Genomic DNA, 21,199 nt, shown 5'->3' with positions numbered 1-21,199 from the left:
AGTCCAATAATGAGTGGAAGACTTAAAGAGACATTTCTCCAAAGAAGATATACAGATTGCCAACAGACACATGAAAGGATTCTCAACATCACTAATCATTAGAGTAATGGAAGTCAAAACTACAATGAAGTATCACCTCACACTGGTGAGAATGGCCATCATTAAAAAACCTACACACCATAGATGCTGGAGCATGTGTGGAGGAAAGGGAACTCTCCTGCACTGATGGAGAGAATGTAAATTGATACAGCTACTATGGAGAACAGTATGGAGGTTCCTTAAAATACTAAAAATAGAACTATCATATGAGCTAGCAATCCCACTACTGGGCATATACCCTGAGAAAACCATAATTCAAAAAGTATCACATAGCAAAATGTTCATTGCAGCGCTATTTACAATAGTCAGGACATGGAAGCAACCTAAGTGTCCATCAACAGGTGAATGGATAAAGAAGATGTGGCACATATACACAATGGAATATTACTCAGCCATAAAAAAGAACAAAACTGAGTTATTTGTAGTGAGGTGGATGGACCTAGAGACTGTCATACCGAGTGAAGTAAGCCAGAAGGAGAAAAACAAATACCGTATGCTAACACATATATATGGAATCTAAAAGAAAGAAAGAAAGAAAGAAAGAAAAAGAAAGAAAGAAAGAAAGAAAGAAAGAAAGAAAGAAAGAAAGAAAGAAAGAAAGAAAGAAAGAAAGAAAGAAATTGGTAAGAAGAACCTAGGGGCAAGATGGGAATAAAGATGCAGACCTACTAGAGAATGGACTTGAAGATATGGGGATGGGGAAGGGTAAGCTGGGACAAAGTGAGAGTGGCATGGACATATACACACTACCAAACATAAAATAGATAGGTAGTGGGAAGCAGCCGCATAGCACAGGGAGATCAGCTCAGTGCTTTGTGACCACCTAGAGGGGTGGGATAGGGAGGGTGGGAGGGAGGGAGATGCAAGAGAGAAGAGATATGGGATATATGTGTATATATAACTGATTCACTTTGTTATAAAGCAGAAACTGACACACCATTGTAAAGCAATTATACTCTAATAAAGACGTTAAAAAAAAGAAGAAAAAAAAAGATGTGGCACATATATACAATGAAATATTACTCAGCCATAGAAAGAAATGAAATTGAGCTATTTGTAGTGAGGTGGATGGACCTAGAGTCTGTCATACAGAGTGAAGTAAGTCAGAAAGAGAAAAACAAATACCTATGCCAAACACTTATATATGGAATCAAAAAAAAAAAAATGTTCTAAGAACCTAGGGGTAGGACAGTAAAAAAGACACAGACGTAGAGAATGGACTTGAGGATACGGGGGAGCACAGAGGGGAATCTGGGACGAGGTGAGAGAGTAGCATAGACATATATACACTACCAAATGTAAAATAGCTAGTGGGAAGAAACTGCAGAGCACGGGGAGATCAGCTCAGTGCACTGCGACCACCTAGAGGGGTGGCATAGGGAGGTCGGGAGGGAGCCTCAAGAGGTAGGGGATATGGGGATATATGTATACATACAGCTGATTCACTTTGTTATACAGCAGAAACTAACACAACATTGTAAAGCAATTATACTCCAATAAGGATGTTAAGAAAAAAAAAATGTGTAAGGGCTACGTACCCATCGGCAGTTAACAAAGTTCTCATAACATTTTAAATAAACTTTCTACCAACTCAAAACAAAGTCTTATTAATAAAATTTCTTATATAACTCTATTAGATCTTATTTGTGAAGAAAAATGCTCATTTCAACATTTTAAAAATACCTTAAAAATTAATCAATATTCATAAAACTCTCAAGACTATTGCTATCATTATTACTTAATATAGCAACTTCCAACTAAAATACTAATTCTGAAATAAGAACTGTACTCTGTAAAGCAGTTACTGATATACTGCTGGATGATTAATGATTTTTTAAAAATATGGTACAAAAATTTGAATGGTAATTTTTGTTACTCATATCACAGTTCCTGACAGAAATTATGTTGTAAATTGTGGAGAGATTCTCAGTAGCCAATCAAATCCTATTTAGCTGACATGGAAATCCAGGCACTGTGTAAAGTGCTGTTATGAATGAGATTAAGCCTGTTTTAAAGGTACTCACAAACTAGTAAGAATAACACAATATCAAAGAATAACAAATATAAAACAAAACTGACATTACATCAAGTGCAGTATTAGAGGTACAATATATATGTGTAAAACAGGGAAGTTAACATAGCACCACAATGAAAAATAGCAAAGGAATAATCTTTTACTAACACAGGGAATAAAAACTAAGTTGAATTAATAGTGGATCTTTACTTCTCAAAGTTGGCTGTTAAAAAAAAAAAAGCAAAACCAAATAAGGAAAAGAGGTAAAATAGAGTTTGTGGAGTTCATATCCCTATGACATGACATCCAGCAAGTAATGGCATTCAATATTTTGTCTGCTTTTACCTCTAAATTTATGATTTTTATGAGAGAAGAATGTTTTTTTAAATGACATTTTCAAATATTTTTGTTTGTGTGAAAATGAACTGCTATATCATCTACGTAGAGAATTTTGGTAATATTCATGAACTTTTAAAAATACACGTATCCTTTGAAGCAAATATTCTACATTTAGGAATTGGCCACCATGAGTAAGTGTTAAATGAGGCAATCATAGGGATATCCATTGCAATATTTTTTGTAATAGCAAAGACTGAAGAAAATATTTATGCCCATCTAACAATACAAACTGCCTAAATATATTTATACGGATATCATGAATACAAATCATATTTTAAAATTAGGTATTAAATGGGTACTAATATTTAATAATCTCTAAAATGTATTGGTTAATAAAGCAAAGTACAGAACTGTATGTATAATGTGCTGCCATTTGAGTTAAAAAGAACATATGTGTGCATATAAATGCATAAAATATATTTGTGTATTTATATAATGTCTCTGAAGGACATCCAAGAAATGGTGAACAGTGGGTGCCCTGGGAATACAAACTGAGTGGCAGGGGATAAGTAGGGAGGAGACTAAATCTTAATTTGCAAGCCTTTTCATAGCTTTTTAATTTATGCTATGTGCATGTGTCACAATAAAAAATGAAAACTGGGCTTCCCTGGTGGCGCAGTGGTTGAGAGTCCGCCTGCCGATGCAGGGGACACGGGTTCGTGCCCTGGTCCGGGAAGATCCCACATGCCGCAGAGTGGCTGGGCCCATGAGCCATGGCCGTTGAGCCTGCACGTCTGGAGCCTGTGCTCCACAATGGGAGAGGCCACAACAGTGAGAGGCCCGTGTACCACACACACACACAAAAAAAACTACACAATCAACAATATTCAAAATAACCAAATAAGTTTTACATGATCATTGAGGTGTTTTACTGCAACAAAACCATCATTTACAGTATGAATTATGATACTGATTATTATCAGGCAGGTGTTTTTGACTTGAATACGCCAGTTCTTTCTCTCCAGTACTACCTGAATTTCCATAAGGACTTCAAATTACTATTTACATGTAATGTCAACTAATCTTCCTTGAACATCAGTCCACATTACTTAAGGTGGGTATTACCTGACATTGCTAGGCCCGCGTACCACAAAACAAACAAACAAACAAAAAAACAAAAAACTAATTTTGTTTTTAAAATGTAAGTTTTGTTTTCTCATAAAAATGCATCACTATGATTATTCTTCATGTATGCATCAGGATTAACTGATACATTACCTAAGGATGAATGTCAGAGAAATTAGGGGCAAAGGCTTTAGAAGATGGTGAGCCTGCCTATTTCCAAGCTCTACAGCTTTTTAGGTGTGATTCCTACAGCAAGTTAATTACCATCGAGGTTCACTGTCCTACCTTTGTAAAATGAAAATAATAAGCGTACCCTTTAATAAGTATAGTGTGTAAAATATATGAAACAAACATTGCTATTATTATTTACTATTTCATTGGTTTGACAAATATTTATTGATAGGCTATACCAGGCACTGTGTTAAGCACTTCTAAACATACAATATTTCATTTAATCCTCACAACAAAGGTAAATATGATCATTCTTCGCATTTTACACTCAAGGGGATAAAGTAATTTACCTAAGGCTATACAGCAAGGAAATTCTAGAGTCAGAACTGAAACTCCAGAACCTATGTTCTTATTTTGACATGCAACTGAAATATAGAGAAAAGCTAAAAGGTGGGCAGATGGCGAGGGCAGTTTGAGGAACGATTATCCCAACAGAAGTAGACAAAGTTTAAAAAAAGAGGATGGTTTCCCATCCATTTAAAGATGGAAGAATGCTGAAATTTTTGCTAAGATAGGCATTTGGCAAGAAGATCAGAGCATGGTACCAGCTAGGACTGCCATGGCCATGAAAAACTGTGCTCTATTGGTGGTTTAAAAATAAAAACTAGAGCCTATGGTGAGAAAGCTTGATGGATTAAAAGACCATAAAGAAGTCCCATGTGACTGAGGTATAGAGAACAGATAGAAAAAAGGGGCCTGGGAAGAGGTTGAAAAGATAGGCAAATATTTCCTTCTGGATCATGGTAAGAAATGTGCATATTTTTTCCCAAGTACAGTGGAATTCCATTTGATGGGTGTTAAGCAGAGGAGTGAAAAAAATTAAAATTACATATAAGAAAAATAATTCTGGCTGTTAAATGGAAAAAGCAGCAAGAAGAGTTGGAAAAGTAATTCAGGTGAGAGGTGATGAGGCTTGAAAAGAATAGTGAGGAGAAATATATAGATTTGAATTACATTTTAGAAGTAGAATCAACAGGATTAAACACGAGTTGAGTAGAAGAAAACCATATCAAGAACTACTCCTATGCTTCTAACTTAAGGAAGTAAACAGATAACAATGCCTATTATTGAGCAGAATATACTAAAGGAAAAACAGGTATGGGAACTCAGTTTTTGAACATTTTTGAACTGGTGAGATATTAACCATAAAAATGATACCTAACAATGATGAATGGCTCACACATTGTTCTAAACACTTTAATTCAAAAACACGTGAACTAGATAACTATATACAGTCCAGAAGATTAACAGAGAAGATGGAATCAGAGATATAAATTTATAAATCATGAATCAAATTAAGAAGTAACCCTAGCTATTTATACTAAACTGTAAAAATATTCTAATATGAAAAAATGTACACCTTAGACTATATCCAAGACATGTTCTTACTTACCTGTGGAATGTAATTTCTTCTTTCTTGGCATGCAGCATGAAACCAAGCAAAACTGAAGAGAGCATGAGCTCGATGTATATTATCTGTTTTGCTAATTTGCTCAGAAGTCCAAGATTCATAAGTACGCATTAAATTTTTCTTCAAACCTGGAGGTGACTAGAGAAAAAAACAAACATATTGTTTAAAACCTTATAAATAAAATAAATCAGTATTTAACATATTGAGGACATATTTTAAGGCAAAAACTTTTCACCATTACCAAGTTTGACTTAAACTATTTTATTATTATATTACTTCAAAATGTACTAAAGAAGATGTGGCACATATATACAATGGAATATTACTCAGCCATAAAAAGAAACAAAATTGAGTTATTTGTAGTGAGGTGGATGGACCTAGAGTCTTTCATATAGAGTGAAGTAAGTCAGAAAAAGAAAAACAAATACCATATGCTAACACATATATATGGAATCTAAAAACAAACAAAAATGGTTCTGAAGAACCTGGGGGCAGGGCAAGAATTAAGACACAGACATAGAAAATGGACTTGAGGACACGGGGAGGGGGAAGGGTAAGCTGGGACAAAGTGAGAAAGTGGCATGGACTTATATATACTAACAAATGTAAAACAGATAGCTAGTGGGAAGCAGCCTCATAGCACAGGGAGATCAGTTCAGTGCTTTGTGACCACCTAGAGGGGTAGGATAGGGACGGTGGGAGGGAGACTCAAGAGGGAGGGGATATGGGGATATATGTATATGTACAGCTGATTCACTTTGCTATAAAGCAGAAACTAACACACCATTGTAAAGCAATTATACTTCAATAAAGATGTTTAAAAAAAGTACAAATATAAAACTAGTTTTAAACTCCTTATACCTAATAGCTCATCTCAATTAAAAATCCAAAATATTTTTTTAATTAAAAAAAAAACCTACACAGGGGGCTTCCCTGGTGGCGCAGTGGTTAAGAGTCCACCTGCCGATGCAGGGGACACGGGTTCGTGCCCCGGACCAGGAGGATCCCACATGCCACAGAGCGGCTCGGCCCATGAGCCATGGCTGTTGAGCCTCTGTGTCCGGAGCCTGTGCTCCACAACGGGAGAGGCCGCAACAGTGAGAGGCCCGTGTACCACACACACACACAAAAAAAACTACACAATCAACAATATTCAAAGTAACCAAATAAGTTTTACATGATCATTGAGGTGTTTTACTGCAACAAAACCATCATTTACAGTATGAATTATGATACTGATTATTATCAGGCAGGTGTTTTTGACTTGAATACGCCAGTTCTTTCTCTCCAGTACTACCTGAATTTCCATAAGGACTTCAAATTACTATTTACATGTAATGTCAACTAATCTTCCTTGAACATCAGTCCACATTACTTAAGGTGGGTATTACCTGACATTGCTAGGCCTATAACACAAATTCAAACGCAGGAACCGAAATTGTACATTGGACTAATACCAGTCAGAAAACACTTATCCACATGTCCAAAATCTGTTTATATTATATTTTTAAATTATCAAAATGAAAGAAAAAAATTGAATTCTTGGAAAAAGACTAAAATAAATCCATTTCAAAAATTACCTTGTTTTAAAGGTAATTTTTTTCCTTCAAACTGGTTTCTAACATTAATGAAAAATTCAGATCAGTACTTTAAGAATGCCTGCCACAAAAAAATAATAATTCCCTTTGCAAACCTTTTCATTCTGTTTTCTCTTAAATAAAAACTTTTGTTTTATTAAAAGAAAAAAATGCATAAGTATTTTTTTACTAAGTGCATTTCCAAATGTACACTTTCAAAATGAAAATGCTTTGTTTATGAAACAGTCACCAAAAATTTTCATAGATTAGACAAAATTTTCTGAGCACTAAGGAAACTGAACAACCACTTAGGGTTTTTGTGTTTTTTTAAAGACCCTATACTAAAGGTTATGCAAAATGAATAAATCATGTACAATTACAGGGAAAATAATATACAAATAAAGATTATTAGAAAATGACAAAACAGAAACACTAGTATGTCAAATTATGATATAAGGTAAAATATATATTCAACTGAAAATTCAGACTTAAAATAATTTCAATATTAATTCAAGTTAATTAAATCAATTAAGCATTCAGCATAAGAAATCAGGAAGAATGAAATCCAGTACAAATCTAAGGAAAACATAAGGATGAAAAACTAATGAAAAGAGCAGGAAATTCAGTGAATAGAAAAGAATTAAAAAGAAAAAGTAAATCAGAAAGTATGACATTGGTTATTTGTGATATATTTTTTGCTATTTTTTAATTTTATTTTTTAAATTTTTATTGGAGTATAGTTGACTTACAATGTTGTGTTAGTTTCTGCTGTACAGCAAAGTGGATCAGTTATACATATACATATATACACTCTTTTTAAGATTCTTTTCCCATATATATGGGAAAAGAAGAGTTCCCTGTGCTATAAAGTAGGTCTTCATTTGTTATCTATTTTATAACTCTATTTCTGTTTTGTAGATAAGTACATTTGTACCCTTTATTTATTTATTTATTTATTTATTTATTTATTTATTTATTTTTTGTGGTACGCGGGCCTCTCACTGTTGTGGCCTCTCCCGTTGCGGAGCACAGGCTACAGACGCGCAGGCTCAGCGGCCATGGCTCACGGGCCAAGCCGCTCCGCAGCATGTGGGATCTTCCCGGACCAGGGCACAAACCCGCGTCCCCTGCATCAGCAGGGAGACTCCCAACCACTGTGCCACCAGGGAAGCCCTGGACCCTCTCTTTAGATTCCACATATAAGTGATAACATACGATATTTGCCTTTCTCTAAAAATTACAGTGCAGTATCACTGATGCACATAGATGCAAAACTCATCAACAAAATACTAACAAACCAAATCCAACAATACATTAAAAGGATATTACACCATGATCAAGTGGGATTCGTCCCAGGATGCAAGGATTTTCAATATTCATGAATCAATCAATATGATACACCACATCAACAAACTGAAGAATAAAAAACATATAATCATCTCAAGAGATGCAGAAAAAGCTTTTGACAGAATTCAACACCAATTTATCATAAAAACTCTCCAGAAAGTGGGCATAGAGGGAACCTACCTCAACATAATAAAAGCCATATATGACAAACCCACAGCAAACATCATTCTCAATGGTGAAAAACTGAAAACATTTCCTCTAAGATCAGGAACAGGACAAGGATGTCCACTCTCACCACTATTATTCAACATAGTTTTGGAAGTCCTAGCCATGGCAATCAGAGAAGAAAAAGGAATAAAATGATTCTAAATTGAAAAAGAAGTAAAACTGTCACTGTTTGCAGATGACATGATACTACAGTATATACAGAAAACACTAAAGTTGCTACCAGAAACTACTAGAGCTCATCAATGAATTTGGTAAAGCTGCATGATAAAACATTAATACACAGAAATCTCTTGCATTCCTATACACTAACAATGAACGATCAGAAAGAGAAATTAAGGAAACATCCCATTTACCATCACATCCAGAAGAATAAAATACCTAGAAATAAACCTACCTAAGGAGGGAAAAGACCTGTACTCAGAAAACTATAAGATACTGATGAAAGAAATCAAAGATGACACAAACAGATGGAGAGATATACCATATTCTTGGATTGGAGAAATCAATACTGTGAAAATGACTATACTATCCAAAGCAATCTAACATATTCAATGTAATAAATTTTTAAAAACAACTCCAGCAACTCATCAAAAAGAGAAGAAACAAACAATAAAATGAAGATTTCATAATTTTTAAATACAATAAAACGTGTGTGTACATATGTGTACATATATACAGTAATAATTTTGAACATAATGAACTGCACTATTTCCTGGAATAGTTAAAATCATTTACATTGATTTAAGAAATAGAAAAAAAATTCACCAATAACTTAAATCAAACTGAAAATTTCTATAAAAATATAATCAAATTACTTCCTAAAAAAGGATACTGGAAGAGGCTGCACATTAAGTTAAAATTTTCAAGGAACAGCTCCCCTGATATATTAACTCTTCATTTATTGAAATATTACTGTATTCTTCCTACATGTCACATATTATATAGTAAGTAAAAAAGAAAAAAAAAAAAAAAGGAAAAACATAGCCCTTGCTTTCAGGGCTTGTACAGTCCAGTTCTGCAATATAGTTTAGTAGAAGAGTATACTGAGAGAGTGGCTGGAGAAGTTCTCTCTTACTAGACATTATAATTGACATTCATTCAATTAATATATTTCCAAATATTAAATCATTTTTGCATTCCTTGGATTAATCCTTAGCCTTTTTCTTCCTTACATGAGACTTAATGCCTTCAGATGGAAAACGGAAGTACTGATCTAAAACAACAGGTAGTTATAAACACCAATAAGATATTTTTCATCAGACAAGAGATTATATAAGAGATTATATTCTACAAGTTGAGAGAAAATGCAAGCAGAACGTTTTAAACCAGTTTTCTAAAAGTTTAAATTCAGTTTATTATTATTTCAGTTATGACTTGGACCAGTTCCACAATATCATTACAAACACATAAAGTTTTGGATGCATCAGGTTTGGGGAGGATCTGCCAAGCATTACACGTTAGAAGGATGGACTGATGGATAGATGTATGGATGAAGGGAACAAATGAAGGAAAGAAGAAAACAAAGACTGAAAATCTAACTTAGCTATGTCAAAAAACAAATGATATGAAAACTGGATATCCATGTGCAAGAGTGAAGCTGGACCCTTACTTTACACCTAATACAAAAATTAACTCAAAATGGATTAAAGACCTAAACCTAAGACCTGAAACTATAAAATTTCTAGAAGAAAACAGGGGAAAAGGTTCATGACATTGGATTTGGCAATGATTTTTTTAGATATGCCACTAAAAGCACAGGCAACAAAAGCAAAAACAGAAAAATGGGACTACATCAAACTAAAAACATCTACGCAGCAAAGGAAACAATCAACACAGTTAAAAGGAACCCCTAATGGAATGAGAGAAAGTATTTGTAAGCTGTATATCTGATAAGGGGTCAATATGAAGAATACATAATAAATTTGTACAACTCAACAACAAAAAAATCCAATTAAAAATCGTCAAAAGACTTGAATAGACATTTCTCCAGAGAAGACATACAAATAGCCAACAAGCACATACAAAGATGTTCAACATCACTAAATACAGAGAAATACAAATGAAAACCACAGTGAGATCACCTCACACTGTTAGGACAGCCACTATTAAAAAAAAATAAAGGAGACAATAACGAGTGTTGGTAAGGATCAGAGAAATTGTGTGCTATTGCTGGGAATGTTAAATGGTATACCACAATGGAACAGTATGGAGGTTCCTCAAAAAATTAAAAATAGAATTACCATATGATCCAGCAATCCCACTCTGGGTATATATCCAAAAAAAATGAAAATATGATCTTGAAGAGATATTTACCCACCCACGTTCATTGCAACATTATTCATAATAGCCGAGAGGCAGAAAATCTAAATGTCCATGGGCTGATGAATGGATGAAGAAAATGTAGTACACACATACAATGGGATATTATTCAGCCTTAAGAAAGAAGGAAATGCTGTCATATGCTACAACATGGATGAACCTTGAGGACATCATGCCAAGTAAAATAAGCCAGTCACCAAAAGACAAATACTGCATGATTCCACTTAGTTGAGGGATCTAAAGTAGTCAACTCACAGAAACAGAAAGTACAATGGTGGTTGCAAAGGGTGGAGGGAAAGAGAAATAGGGAGTTGCTCTTCAGTGGATACAGTCTCAGTTTTGTGAGATGAAAAAATTTTAGAGATCTGTTGCACGACAAGGTACATATGGTTAACACTACTGTACTGTATACTTATAAGTGGTTAAGGTATTAAATTTTATATTATGTCTTTTACTACAATAAAAAAACAAAAATTAATGGTATTAAATAATATTTAAAAGAAAAATGTAAATGTATTTTTACAAATATATTATTTATGTATATACTTCATCTAAATATACAAAAGTTTTTGAGTGCTTTGTAGACAGTTGTCTACAGAGCTTTAGAAGGCATGCTAAACTACTGCACTTACACAATTAGTGATTCAAATTTTTATTTTTTCATAAATTTTATTTATTTATTTATTTATTTATTTATTTATTTATGGCTGTGTTGGGTCTTTGTTGCTGCGCGTGGGCTTTCTCTAGTTGCAGCGAGTGGAGACTACTCTTTGTTGCAGTGTGTAGGTTTCTCATTGCAGTAGCTTCTCTTGTTGTGGAGCACGGGCTCTAGGCACGTGGGCTTCAGTAGTTGTGGCACGCGAACTCTGGTTGTGGCTCGTGGGCTCTAGAGCACAGGCTCAGTAGTTGTGGTGCACAGGCCTAGTTGCTCCGCGGCATGTGGGATCTTCCCAGACCAGGGCTCGAACCCACGTACCCTGCATTGGCAGGAGGATTCTTAACCACTGTGCCACAGGGGAAGCCCATGTTTCAAGTTTTAAATCTTCTTACCTCATATGCTATCTTCAAACTTGACTGTAATAAAATTGGAGTAAAGTTGGGATGAACTTCTGCAGTGAGCCAAAGACGAAAGGTATCTTTAGGTTGAAGAGTATTCAATTCCTTGTTTATAAAAACAACAAGAATAAAAATCTACTTAAACATACACACAAATTTCCATTTTATAAATATATTATTAATAAGTACTTATCTTACTAAAATCTTTCCATGACATTCTGATATATTTCTTAATGTTCTGATTATATTTCCTGTAAATTTTCATCTTCTCTACTCCTAGCTTAGTGAAATAGGTAAGAACTTGGATATAGAACTGGGCCAACTGGGTTGAAATCCAAATTTTGCCACTTATTTGCTGTGTGACCTTGGATTCTTTGACTTAAACTCTCTAAGCAAGGATAATAACCATACCTACCCTCATAGGATTGTATAAAACGCAGTGCCCAACACACAGTAAATACAAAATAAGTGTTAGCTATAGTCGTGATGCCTAAACAACGAGCCATCTTCAGGCCTTCAGGTTCTCACTTCTTCAATTCACACTTCCATAGAGTTATATTATAATACCAATTCCTTTACAATACAATTTTTAGTGTGTCCTATAGCCTATAATATCCAAAATTCACCATTCAAATTCACCTGCCAGTGCTGTACGCTTTAGTGACTTATTCGAATTTTTATCTCTTGTCTCTTTAGTCATCATATTCTTTCTGCCTGTTATTCTCTTGTAACCTGACAAATTCTTACTCATCTGTCAAAATATAATTTAAATATCATGTTCTGGGAGAATACCTTCTCCGACTCTTCACTACCACAATCCCAAGCAGATTAATCACTGATGGTATTTTGTAAATTCCCTTCTGCAGTATTCATCGTATGACTGTATAGTTATTAATGTGGTCTGTCTCTTCTAAACCAAGCTCCTCGAGAGCAGGTACAAATTTTGTACATAACCAGCACCTAGGAATATTCCTGGCTTTTTTCTGTACTCAGCAAGCACTTGTGAAATGAATGACTAAATGAATGAATGAATGACAAGAGAAATGTTGATAGCTCTAAAAGAGAGTGAAGTCTAAAAATTATATTAATAAATATATGTCTAATACTAAAATTCATTATTATCATGTGAAATGTAAAGATGACAAAAAATGGCAAGAGAATTGCCATGAAAACATTGTGCTTCCTTAAAATTGTAAATTATACAATGTTTCTATACCTAATAATAATTTTTAAATGTTAAATTGGAATAAAATCTTGCTTTGGGTTAGCATATTTAAAAAAAAAGATTAAAAAAACAATACATTTGTGATACAGTTGAATTTAAAATAAACATAAATTTATATCCAAACAATTCATCCAAACTTCCCAAAAGAAAAGCAAAACAATTTAAATTTTTTTAAAAACTTTTATGATATGATCTACCCTATATATGCTTCAAAAAGTCCTAATTAAGATTTGATTCCAAAATAATAACTGTAATTATACTTTACATAGGTTAATAGCTATCATCTATTGTTTGGAACAGAAAGCAGGATTCAAGAATTCACAAGTCTTCCTTACGTTTTGAAACATATGTAATTCATCTGACATAAATTTTATATTTTATACATTTGTGATTTTTACAGAAAACTGTAGTAATAATGGAATTACTTGAATATTCATATATATCTCAGTTCTAAAATCTACATCTTCTTTTGATAAGTAGTAAGTCATCATGGTCTATCACTTCATTCACTTAGTCATTAACTCATTCATCAAAGATTATTTAACTACTTACATGTTTTATGTAAAGTGCTATAGTTGCCAATTTATTTTCAACACATTACACAAATTTTCAACATACTACAACTAGGCTATGGCTTCCCACTCTATTCTGTTTGGTTCTATTCTGAATAACTTCTGCTAGATTAATTAATTAATTATTAACTCCCTTGTTAAGGATCTCCTTTGACTCTGTGTCCTAGGACAAAAATTCCAAGCACTTCGTACGATTTTGAGGGTATTCCATAACCTTGCCCCTTCCTAGCCATCTAACTCTATTGCCCCACATCGCTCTGCCTGACCCTTCCAGGACATTCAAGGACATCTTAATTCTTTGTACTAGGCAGGCACATTCCCGCCACTATGTCTCTACTTGTGCTGCTAGAATTAACCGCAATTTTTTTCCCCCTACACTTAGCTAAATCACACATAGTCTTCAAGGAACATCTTGTCTTCAGTGACATCTATGACTACCCAAAACCATATTCATCTTTCTTCTTAAATAAGCACTAGACTTAATTCCAGGTTTGCATTTAAACCTACACATCAATTTGTTCTGTCTTAAAGTTTTTTCATTCTGGGCCCATTTCTGTTAAATAAAATGATTGCTTCCATTTACACTCAGCCTCCTTAGCACCTAGGAAGTGTTCTGTAGTTCTCTCTGACTCCTCTACATCTTTTCTCCTCAAACAGATACAACAGAACAAAAGCATAAAGAAAATTTAATGTTAAAAATAGGTCTTCTACAGTTCTTTAAAATATTTCTCTATTTTTCATCTGAAAAAATTCTCTAAGCCTCCCCTTCAGTTCTGATTAATTTTTTGACTTCCCCTAAATGTCTTAGAAAAGAGATTTTTATAGATTTCTTATTAAAAGATCCCTTTTGGTTTGTACAAATGTACATATATTTAAGGAGAAAATACGTAACAGATTTTAAATGATTCCCCAACAAATACTAATTTTTAAAAGACATCATAAATCGTGCATGACATAGTTTAATACTGATGTTCCTTGGAGATTACTGAATTGAGTATATTAGATATTATTTGCACCACACTGATCTGAATCTACCTTTTCCAGAACTGGTAGCCAAGATACCACAAGATGTAAGTTCTTCAAACAGAGCCAGTCTCCATTTCGGGCACATTCTTTTAGCATTTGAACTGCTAAATCAGCTTGACCTTGACCCATGGCAACCTGCAAAAACAAAAACAAATAACAAAACTTAAAAAAAAACAAAAACAAATTTGATAACATGCTGTAACAGACTTTCAAATTATCCTGCCATATATATGAACTAACTCAAGTACTGTAATCAGGGTTTTAAACTTTTAATAAGAAATATCAGACTCCTGCTGTTTCCAACAATTGTCTTGTTTTTGTCCTTATATCAGTGGCAGATTTTTAATATTATTCTATTTAGTAAAGGTATTAACATTACAGGTCTGCAAGTTATAGAACAGTATAAAGAATTACTGAATAGTTTTTTTATTCCTCATCCCACTAGTTCCTGCAATTCTTACCCTCTCAAACATGGACCTTTAAAAACATAATTTTTTATGACTACTGTCTTGTTGTATTCTTTGAGGGATTAAACATTAACAATACCGCTTCCTTGAAATTTGCTTCTCTTTTAAAAAAATTTCTCCAACATTGCACAAATTTGGCTCCCAAGCTACTTGGTCCACTGAACTGCATAATTTCCTAGCCCTTCATCATCTAGAAGAACCTAACATGTTGGGCCTCAAGACTCTACATTTAGCCCTCTGCTCTTCTATTCTTTTTCAGGGAGAGGAGGCAGGAAGGAGAGAGAGAGAAAAGAAGAAAGGGGGAGGGGAGAAAAAGAAGAGATGGGAGAGGAAGAGGGAAGGAGAATCCTGATCTCACTGGAATTCCATTCCTGTATTTACAATCCCTATACTCTATCTGCACTTAGGACACTAATGTAATAGGCTAGGCCACTTTATAAAATAGAAAACATCCAAGCAGAAGCTGAAACACCCTAGAAAATAGATTCAGTATATAAGATTTCTGTATTATTTGAATGAATAGACTAGTTAAGTCTACTTAAGACTACTTAAGTCTAGGATTCTACAAAAAAGTTTTAGTCAAGGTTCTAAACCGGTTGCATGCCACTTACTATACCAAGTTTAAACTCCTCTATATGTCTTTTTAAGGATAATATATATAATACTTAAGTATCAGTACAGCCATATCTGTCTTTGTATATATGAGAGAAACACATTTACTGAGAGTCCTGGCTCAAATATTTTATTGGGTACATGGTCAAAACACTTTGAAGAATACTGCTATAGACTACTTCAAACCACAGTGATCTCTCTTTTCATAATGAATACAAGATAGCATTTCATTGTTTTTTAGTTGACTTTTACAAGTATTGATTTTGCTTTTCAATTAGACTATAAAGGTTTTGAGAGTGGGAACCATGCGTCTAATTCATTGCATACAAAAGCATGTAACAAAACAGGTAATAAATACTCATATATTGATTTCTTTTTAATTTTCAAGATCTAACCCAGAACTAAGCAAATAGGAGGGATAAAACAAATACTGGTTGAACTGTTTAGATGCATGTATTAGTTTGCCATTATTAAAATGCAAAAAAAAAAAAAAAACACCTTGAAACAGTTGAAGGCATGTACAACAGAATCAGAGGGGGAAAAAAAAGAATAAGTATTTTGCTAAACTGAAATGGTAGCTAAAAGTAGGAACTCAAAATTTTCTATAAGGCATAAATTGTATGAAAACAGCTTAAAGGTTCATGAAACCTTAGAAGAAAACATATACTCTAAGAAAAAAAATACATTTTTAAAAAGCACAACAGGAAATGTCAAGAAGATGGTTAGCCCCTACATAAAAAAAAAAAAAAAAAAAAAAAACCCAGAAAACCAAAAAACCCACAGTTCCTTGAAATGAAAATTAATTTTTTGCATTAAGAATATATTATTATCCTTAGGACATACATTCAGCATAGCAACAAAAGCTTTAAAATAACAGATTTATGACTAAATACGTCTGTATTTAAAGGTTTTACAATATTAAAAAGTTTTGCAAGTACACAAAAGTCTAGAAATTCATATAGTCAAACTTACAGTGAGTGCAAATAGTTTTATCTTTCTGCCAATATCACTGCTAACAGGTACAGCCTGTAGAAGAGGGCTCCCCTTCCTCAAGACATCTCACTGACAATTGAATATTGTCCTGATATATTAATACACTATAACTAGGATTGAATGAAACTCCCTAGAGTTAGTGCAAAACCTGTACAACTAAGCCTAACTCTCTGCTATTTTGCTATCTTCTACTTATATTCCTCATAACATTCTCACTTGTCAATTTTTGGTTGCTGTGAACATATTCTGCTTTTTTAATCATTATTAATTATTTTCCCAATGAAAAAGATTTATTTTTTTCACATGTCAAAAATTGAGGGTAAATTAATTCATTTTCAAACTTACATGCCAACTGAATTGAAAAAGAGGTGCTAATCTGAACAAACTAAAACTCAGAAATTTAGCTCAGGACAAAATGGTATTATATGAGACAAATATATTATCTTATCAGACTTCTGGAGGTTAGAAGTCCCACTCTTCTATTGATCTATTTTTAAATCAAGGTGTCAGGGTTCGAAAATAAAGGTAGTATTGCAGGGCTGTTCTTTCTGGAGGCTTTAGGAGAGAATCCTTCCGTTGCCTTTTCGAACTTCTAGAATCCACCTACATTTCTTTGTCTGTGGCCCCTTCTACCATCTTCAAAGCCAGCAGCACAGCAACTTCTCACCTCTTTGACCTCTGCTTCCTCACACCTCCCTCCTTCACTCTGCCTCTTCTGCCTCCTTCTTAAAAGGACCTTTATGACTATATTGGGCCCAAATGAATAATCCAGGATAACCTCTCCATTGCAAAATGCTTAACTTAATTACATTTGCAAAGTTCCTTCTGGGGGTCAGGATGTGGGCACTTTCCAGGGACATTAGTTGGCACACCGCAACAAAAAATGTCTGTTCCACTAATAGAATCAAGTATGGCAGGAAGATCAATAGCTGTAGCAAAAACAGCAGGGTAATATGTACAGACCTGATGATAACACTCTCCACTTCTCTCAGAATTAGCAAGTTCTTGGAGTTCCTGAGAAGGATCAGCACCCGGGGAAATGATTATCAATATGGGTTCAATTTCTAGTGTCTCTTTGTATAAACGTTTGAGATTTAGAGGAGGTGGGGACAACTCTTTCAGTCCTAAAAGATATATTAAAGAAATTATAAATAAATAGCAACATGAACCAGAAAATGTCTATTAAAACTAATTACATGATATATAACAGATAATAACTAAGTCAACTATAATCCTATACATATTAAAGGTTTCTCACTCTAAAATCATTCACATACTAGTAAGAACTAACATTTATTGAATGCTTAAGGTGCCAGGCATTTTTCTAAATGCTTTACATCTATGACATCATCTAATCCTAACAACGTTAAGAGGTAGGTACCCTGATTACCACATTCAACAGACACAATCAGCACTGCGGTCTTAATATACAATTCTCTCCCTACAAAAGAAGACTGAAGCCAACCATATTACCATACAGGTTTTCATTCATTTATATAACTGAGAGCCTATTCTGTGCCATGCATATGCGGAATCAGATTTCCACATGATGTGGTAAATAATATCACTGTTATGATATAGGATAAAGAGTTATTTCTTATGTCCTTGCATTAAGAGAAAAAAAAAGTGGTATAGAATGAAAAAAATGTTTATTTTGGAGACAGAAATATAGCTCTCAGTTTATGTTTGTTAGCTAAATGACCCTACGCAAATCACTAAAACGCACTGTGCCTTAGTTTCCTCAATTGTAAAACAGGAATAAAACAATCCATAGGTCATTTGGAGGCAAAATAGGGTACAAATTAAAAATAGATTCTATATATTCATCATGTACTCTACGCTAAGCATACTCAAGGAAATTGAATGTCTTCCCAAAGACCACCCAGCCACTAACTGCTAACTGTATTCAAGGTAATTCATCTGTTCTTTTTTCTATTCTGAAGCTCTTCACAAACTGTAAAGTCCTACACAGACAAGAAATTATAACTTCACTATTATATTTAAAACTCTTCTGCTAAAATTTTAATGTTTCCATTATTAACGTATTTAGTAAAAGACAAGCTAAATAAGACCCACTTCAATTAAAAATCAAAAATACACTTGTCTGAACTGAGCTAAAAAGAAGAGTATGACACAAGGGTTTAAAAATAGAGGATTAGAATGTAACAGAATGAGTACAGAGGAAAGAAGGGCTTTCTTATATCCTGAACTGTAGAAATGAATAGATAATATTGCACCTCAGAAATCCTAAAATAGCAGGAAAAGACATTCTTAAGGACTTCTGTAACAAGCACTTTAAAATGTGAATTCAATGCCATCAAGATGGGCTAAAACAGGCATTTCTAGATGACCATCCTGAAAAGACAAATTTCACGCCTGAACTCTTCCCCTGTATTCTTCACAGCAGCAAGAAACAATGCTAAGCAAGGATTTTCAAAGACAGAAACGTTCCTAATACTAGGTGAAATTTACCCCAACAGCCATGTAAAATTGATGAATTGCTTCTAGAGGCATATCTTATGAATTTTGTTTTTAATTAAACGTAAACTGGTAACACTCATTCTTTGTAATAGAAAAGAATTCTTATATACTCGTGGCAATGTAATAAATATTTTTATTTTCATATGTTCATTTATTTATTCATAAATTCTCATAAGCATTCTAGGCCAATTAAATGTACTGTGATATGATAAAATGCATCAAAGGTCTTAAAAATGCACATTGCCCTTGACTCAGTAATTTAAACTATAATTAATTCAAGAAATAATTCAGAATATGAATGCAGAAGTATGTACAAGAATTTTCCTTGTAGCTCTTAATATTAGTTAAAAACTGGGGGAAACACAAGTTTTTAGAAACAGTAGTCTGAATGAGTAATTTCTGATAGTGATATAAAGGAACTGAAGTTACAAAAATGGTGAAGTAAAAGATCATGCACTTAAAAGTAGATTAGCACTGTTTGAGGAAAGCATCCTAGGCACCTGTTTGGAAAACTGGGAATTTTGGAAGAAAGTACTAACCATTCTGTCTCCAGACTGCTGTTCTGGACTAGAGCTGAAACATTTCCAGCCTCCAGACAACTCTGCTCGCTTCAGACTGGCCACCACAATCCTAATTGGCAAGAACCAATTCCTTAATACCTAACCTATTGCTCCTGTTTCTCCTGAATTCAGTGGTTTTTGTATATTGACAGACTCCTTGGTTTGTCTCAAGTCTGAAGTCAAGGGGAGAGTCCGTCGGCAACCAAGGACCTCTCTGTTCAGTCCTGAGCAGGATTTTCCTCAAATTATAGGACTTGTCCCTATACTTGTGGCCCTAAATATATAAAGGAATATGGTTATACCATCCCTTAGACTTTCTCTAATTGTTGAATATTGTGCAATGGTTAATATATTAAAGCCATCTGTCCATTTATCTTTATTTCAAAAATCTGAACATATGGCCAGCATATACTTGAGCTCAGTGTTTGATGGCGAAATTTAAATGTGGATAAAATAAGAATAGTATACCCATGAAAAGTAGATTAGGCAACATGATACCATATTGTATATGCATCTATGTGCCTAAAAGTAATAGAAAGGTGTACATAAAAATGTTAATGATGGGCTTCCTTGGTGGCGCAGTGGTTGAGAGTCCGCCTGCCGATGCAGGGGACGCAGGTTCATGCTCCAGTCCGGGAAGATCCCACATGCCGCGGAGCAGCTGGGCCCGTGAGCCATGGCCGCTGAGCCTGCGTGACCGGAGCCTGTGCTCCACAACAGGAGAGGCCGCAACAGTGAGAGGCCCGTGTACCACCAAAAAAAAAAAAAAAAAGTTAATGATGATTATCTTGTAATGATGGAAAAACAGGTGTTTATCATTTTTACTCCTCTATATCTTCCCATAGACCTCTAATTAGATGTACTATGTGATAAGAATATGTCAAAATGTATATAAAGATATTTTCATATAAAATGACCACAAACATTTTTATTATATGCAGTATGAGCTACTGTCAGTTTGCTGCAAATGCTCCTGAGAAGGATAGGTAATTCTGGTATAATATATTTCTCCTTATCTTTTCTAACAACTACAGGCATATCTCAGAGATATTGCAGGTTCAGTTCCAGACCACTGTAATAAAGCGAACATTGTGATGAAACAAGTCACATGAATTTTTTGGTTCCCCAGTGCATATAAAAGTTATGTTACACTATACTGTAGTCTATTAAGTATGCAAGAGCGATATGTCTAAACAAACAATATATATACCTTAACTAAAAAATACTGTATTGCTAAAAAATGCTAACCATCATTTGAGCCTTCAGCAAGATGTAATCTGTTTGCTGGTGGAGATTCTCGCCTCATTGTTGACGGCTGCTGAATGATCAGGGTGGTGGCTGCTGAAGGCTGGGGTGCCTGTGGCAATTTCTTAAAATAAGACAACACTGAAGTGTGCTGCATCGATTGACTCTTTCTTTCACCAACGATTTCTCTGTAGCGTGCAATGCTGTTTGGCGGCATTTTATCCACAGTAGAACTTCTTTCAAAATTGGAGTCAAATCCTGACACTGCTTAA

General features: G+C 34.2%; 1 protein-coding gene across 1 annotated transcript in view; it reads right to left on the bottom strand.

Annotated features, from left to right (window-relative positions):
- The window catches only part of DYNC2H1 (dynein cytoplasmic 2 heavy chain 1), a 384,236-nt gene that overhangs the window by 152,925 nt on the left and 210,112 nt on the right, over positions 1–21,199 (bottom strand). Inside the window, exons 76-79 of the mRNA XM_060105577.1 lie at positions 17,605–17,765; positions 14,579–14,704; positions 11,741–11,851; positions 5,202–5,357 (exon numbers count right to left, since the gene is read on the bottom strand). Coding sequence (XP_059961560.1) covers positions 5,202–5,357; positions 11,741–11,851; positions 14,579–14,704; positions 17,605–17,765 — 554 coding nt within the window. The remainder of the gene's footprint in view (positions 1–5,201; positions 5,358–11,740; positions 11,852–14,578; positions 14,705–17,604; positions 17,766–21,199) is intronic.

Source organism: Mesoplodon densirostris, chromosome 7, assembly GCF_025265405.1.
Source record: "Mesoplodon densirostris isolate mMesDen1 chromosome 7, mMesDen1 primary haplotype, whole genome shotgun sequence".
NCBI classification, from domain to species: domain Eukaryota; kingdom Metazoa; phylum Chordata; class Mammalia; order Artiodactyla; family Ziphiidae; genus Mesoplodon; species Mesoplodon densirostris.
Note: the sequence above shows the minus strand (reverse complement) of the source record. Positions and strands in the feature narration are given on the sequence as shown.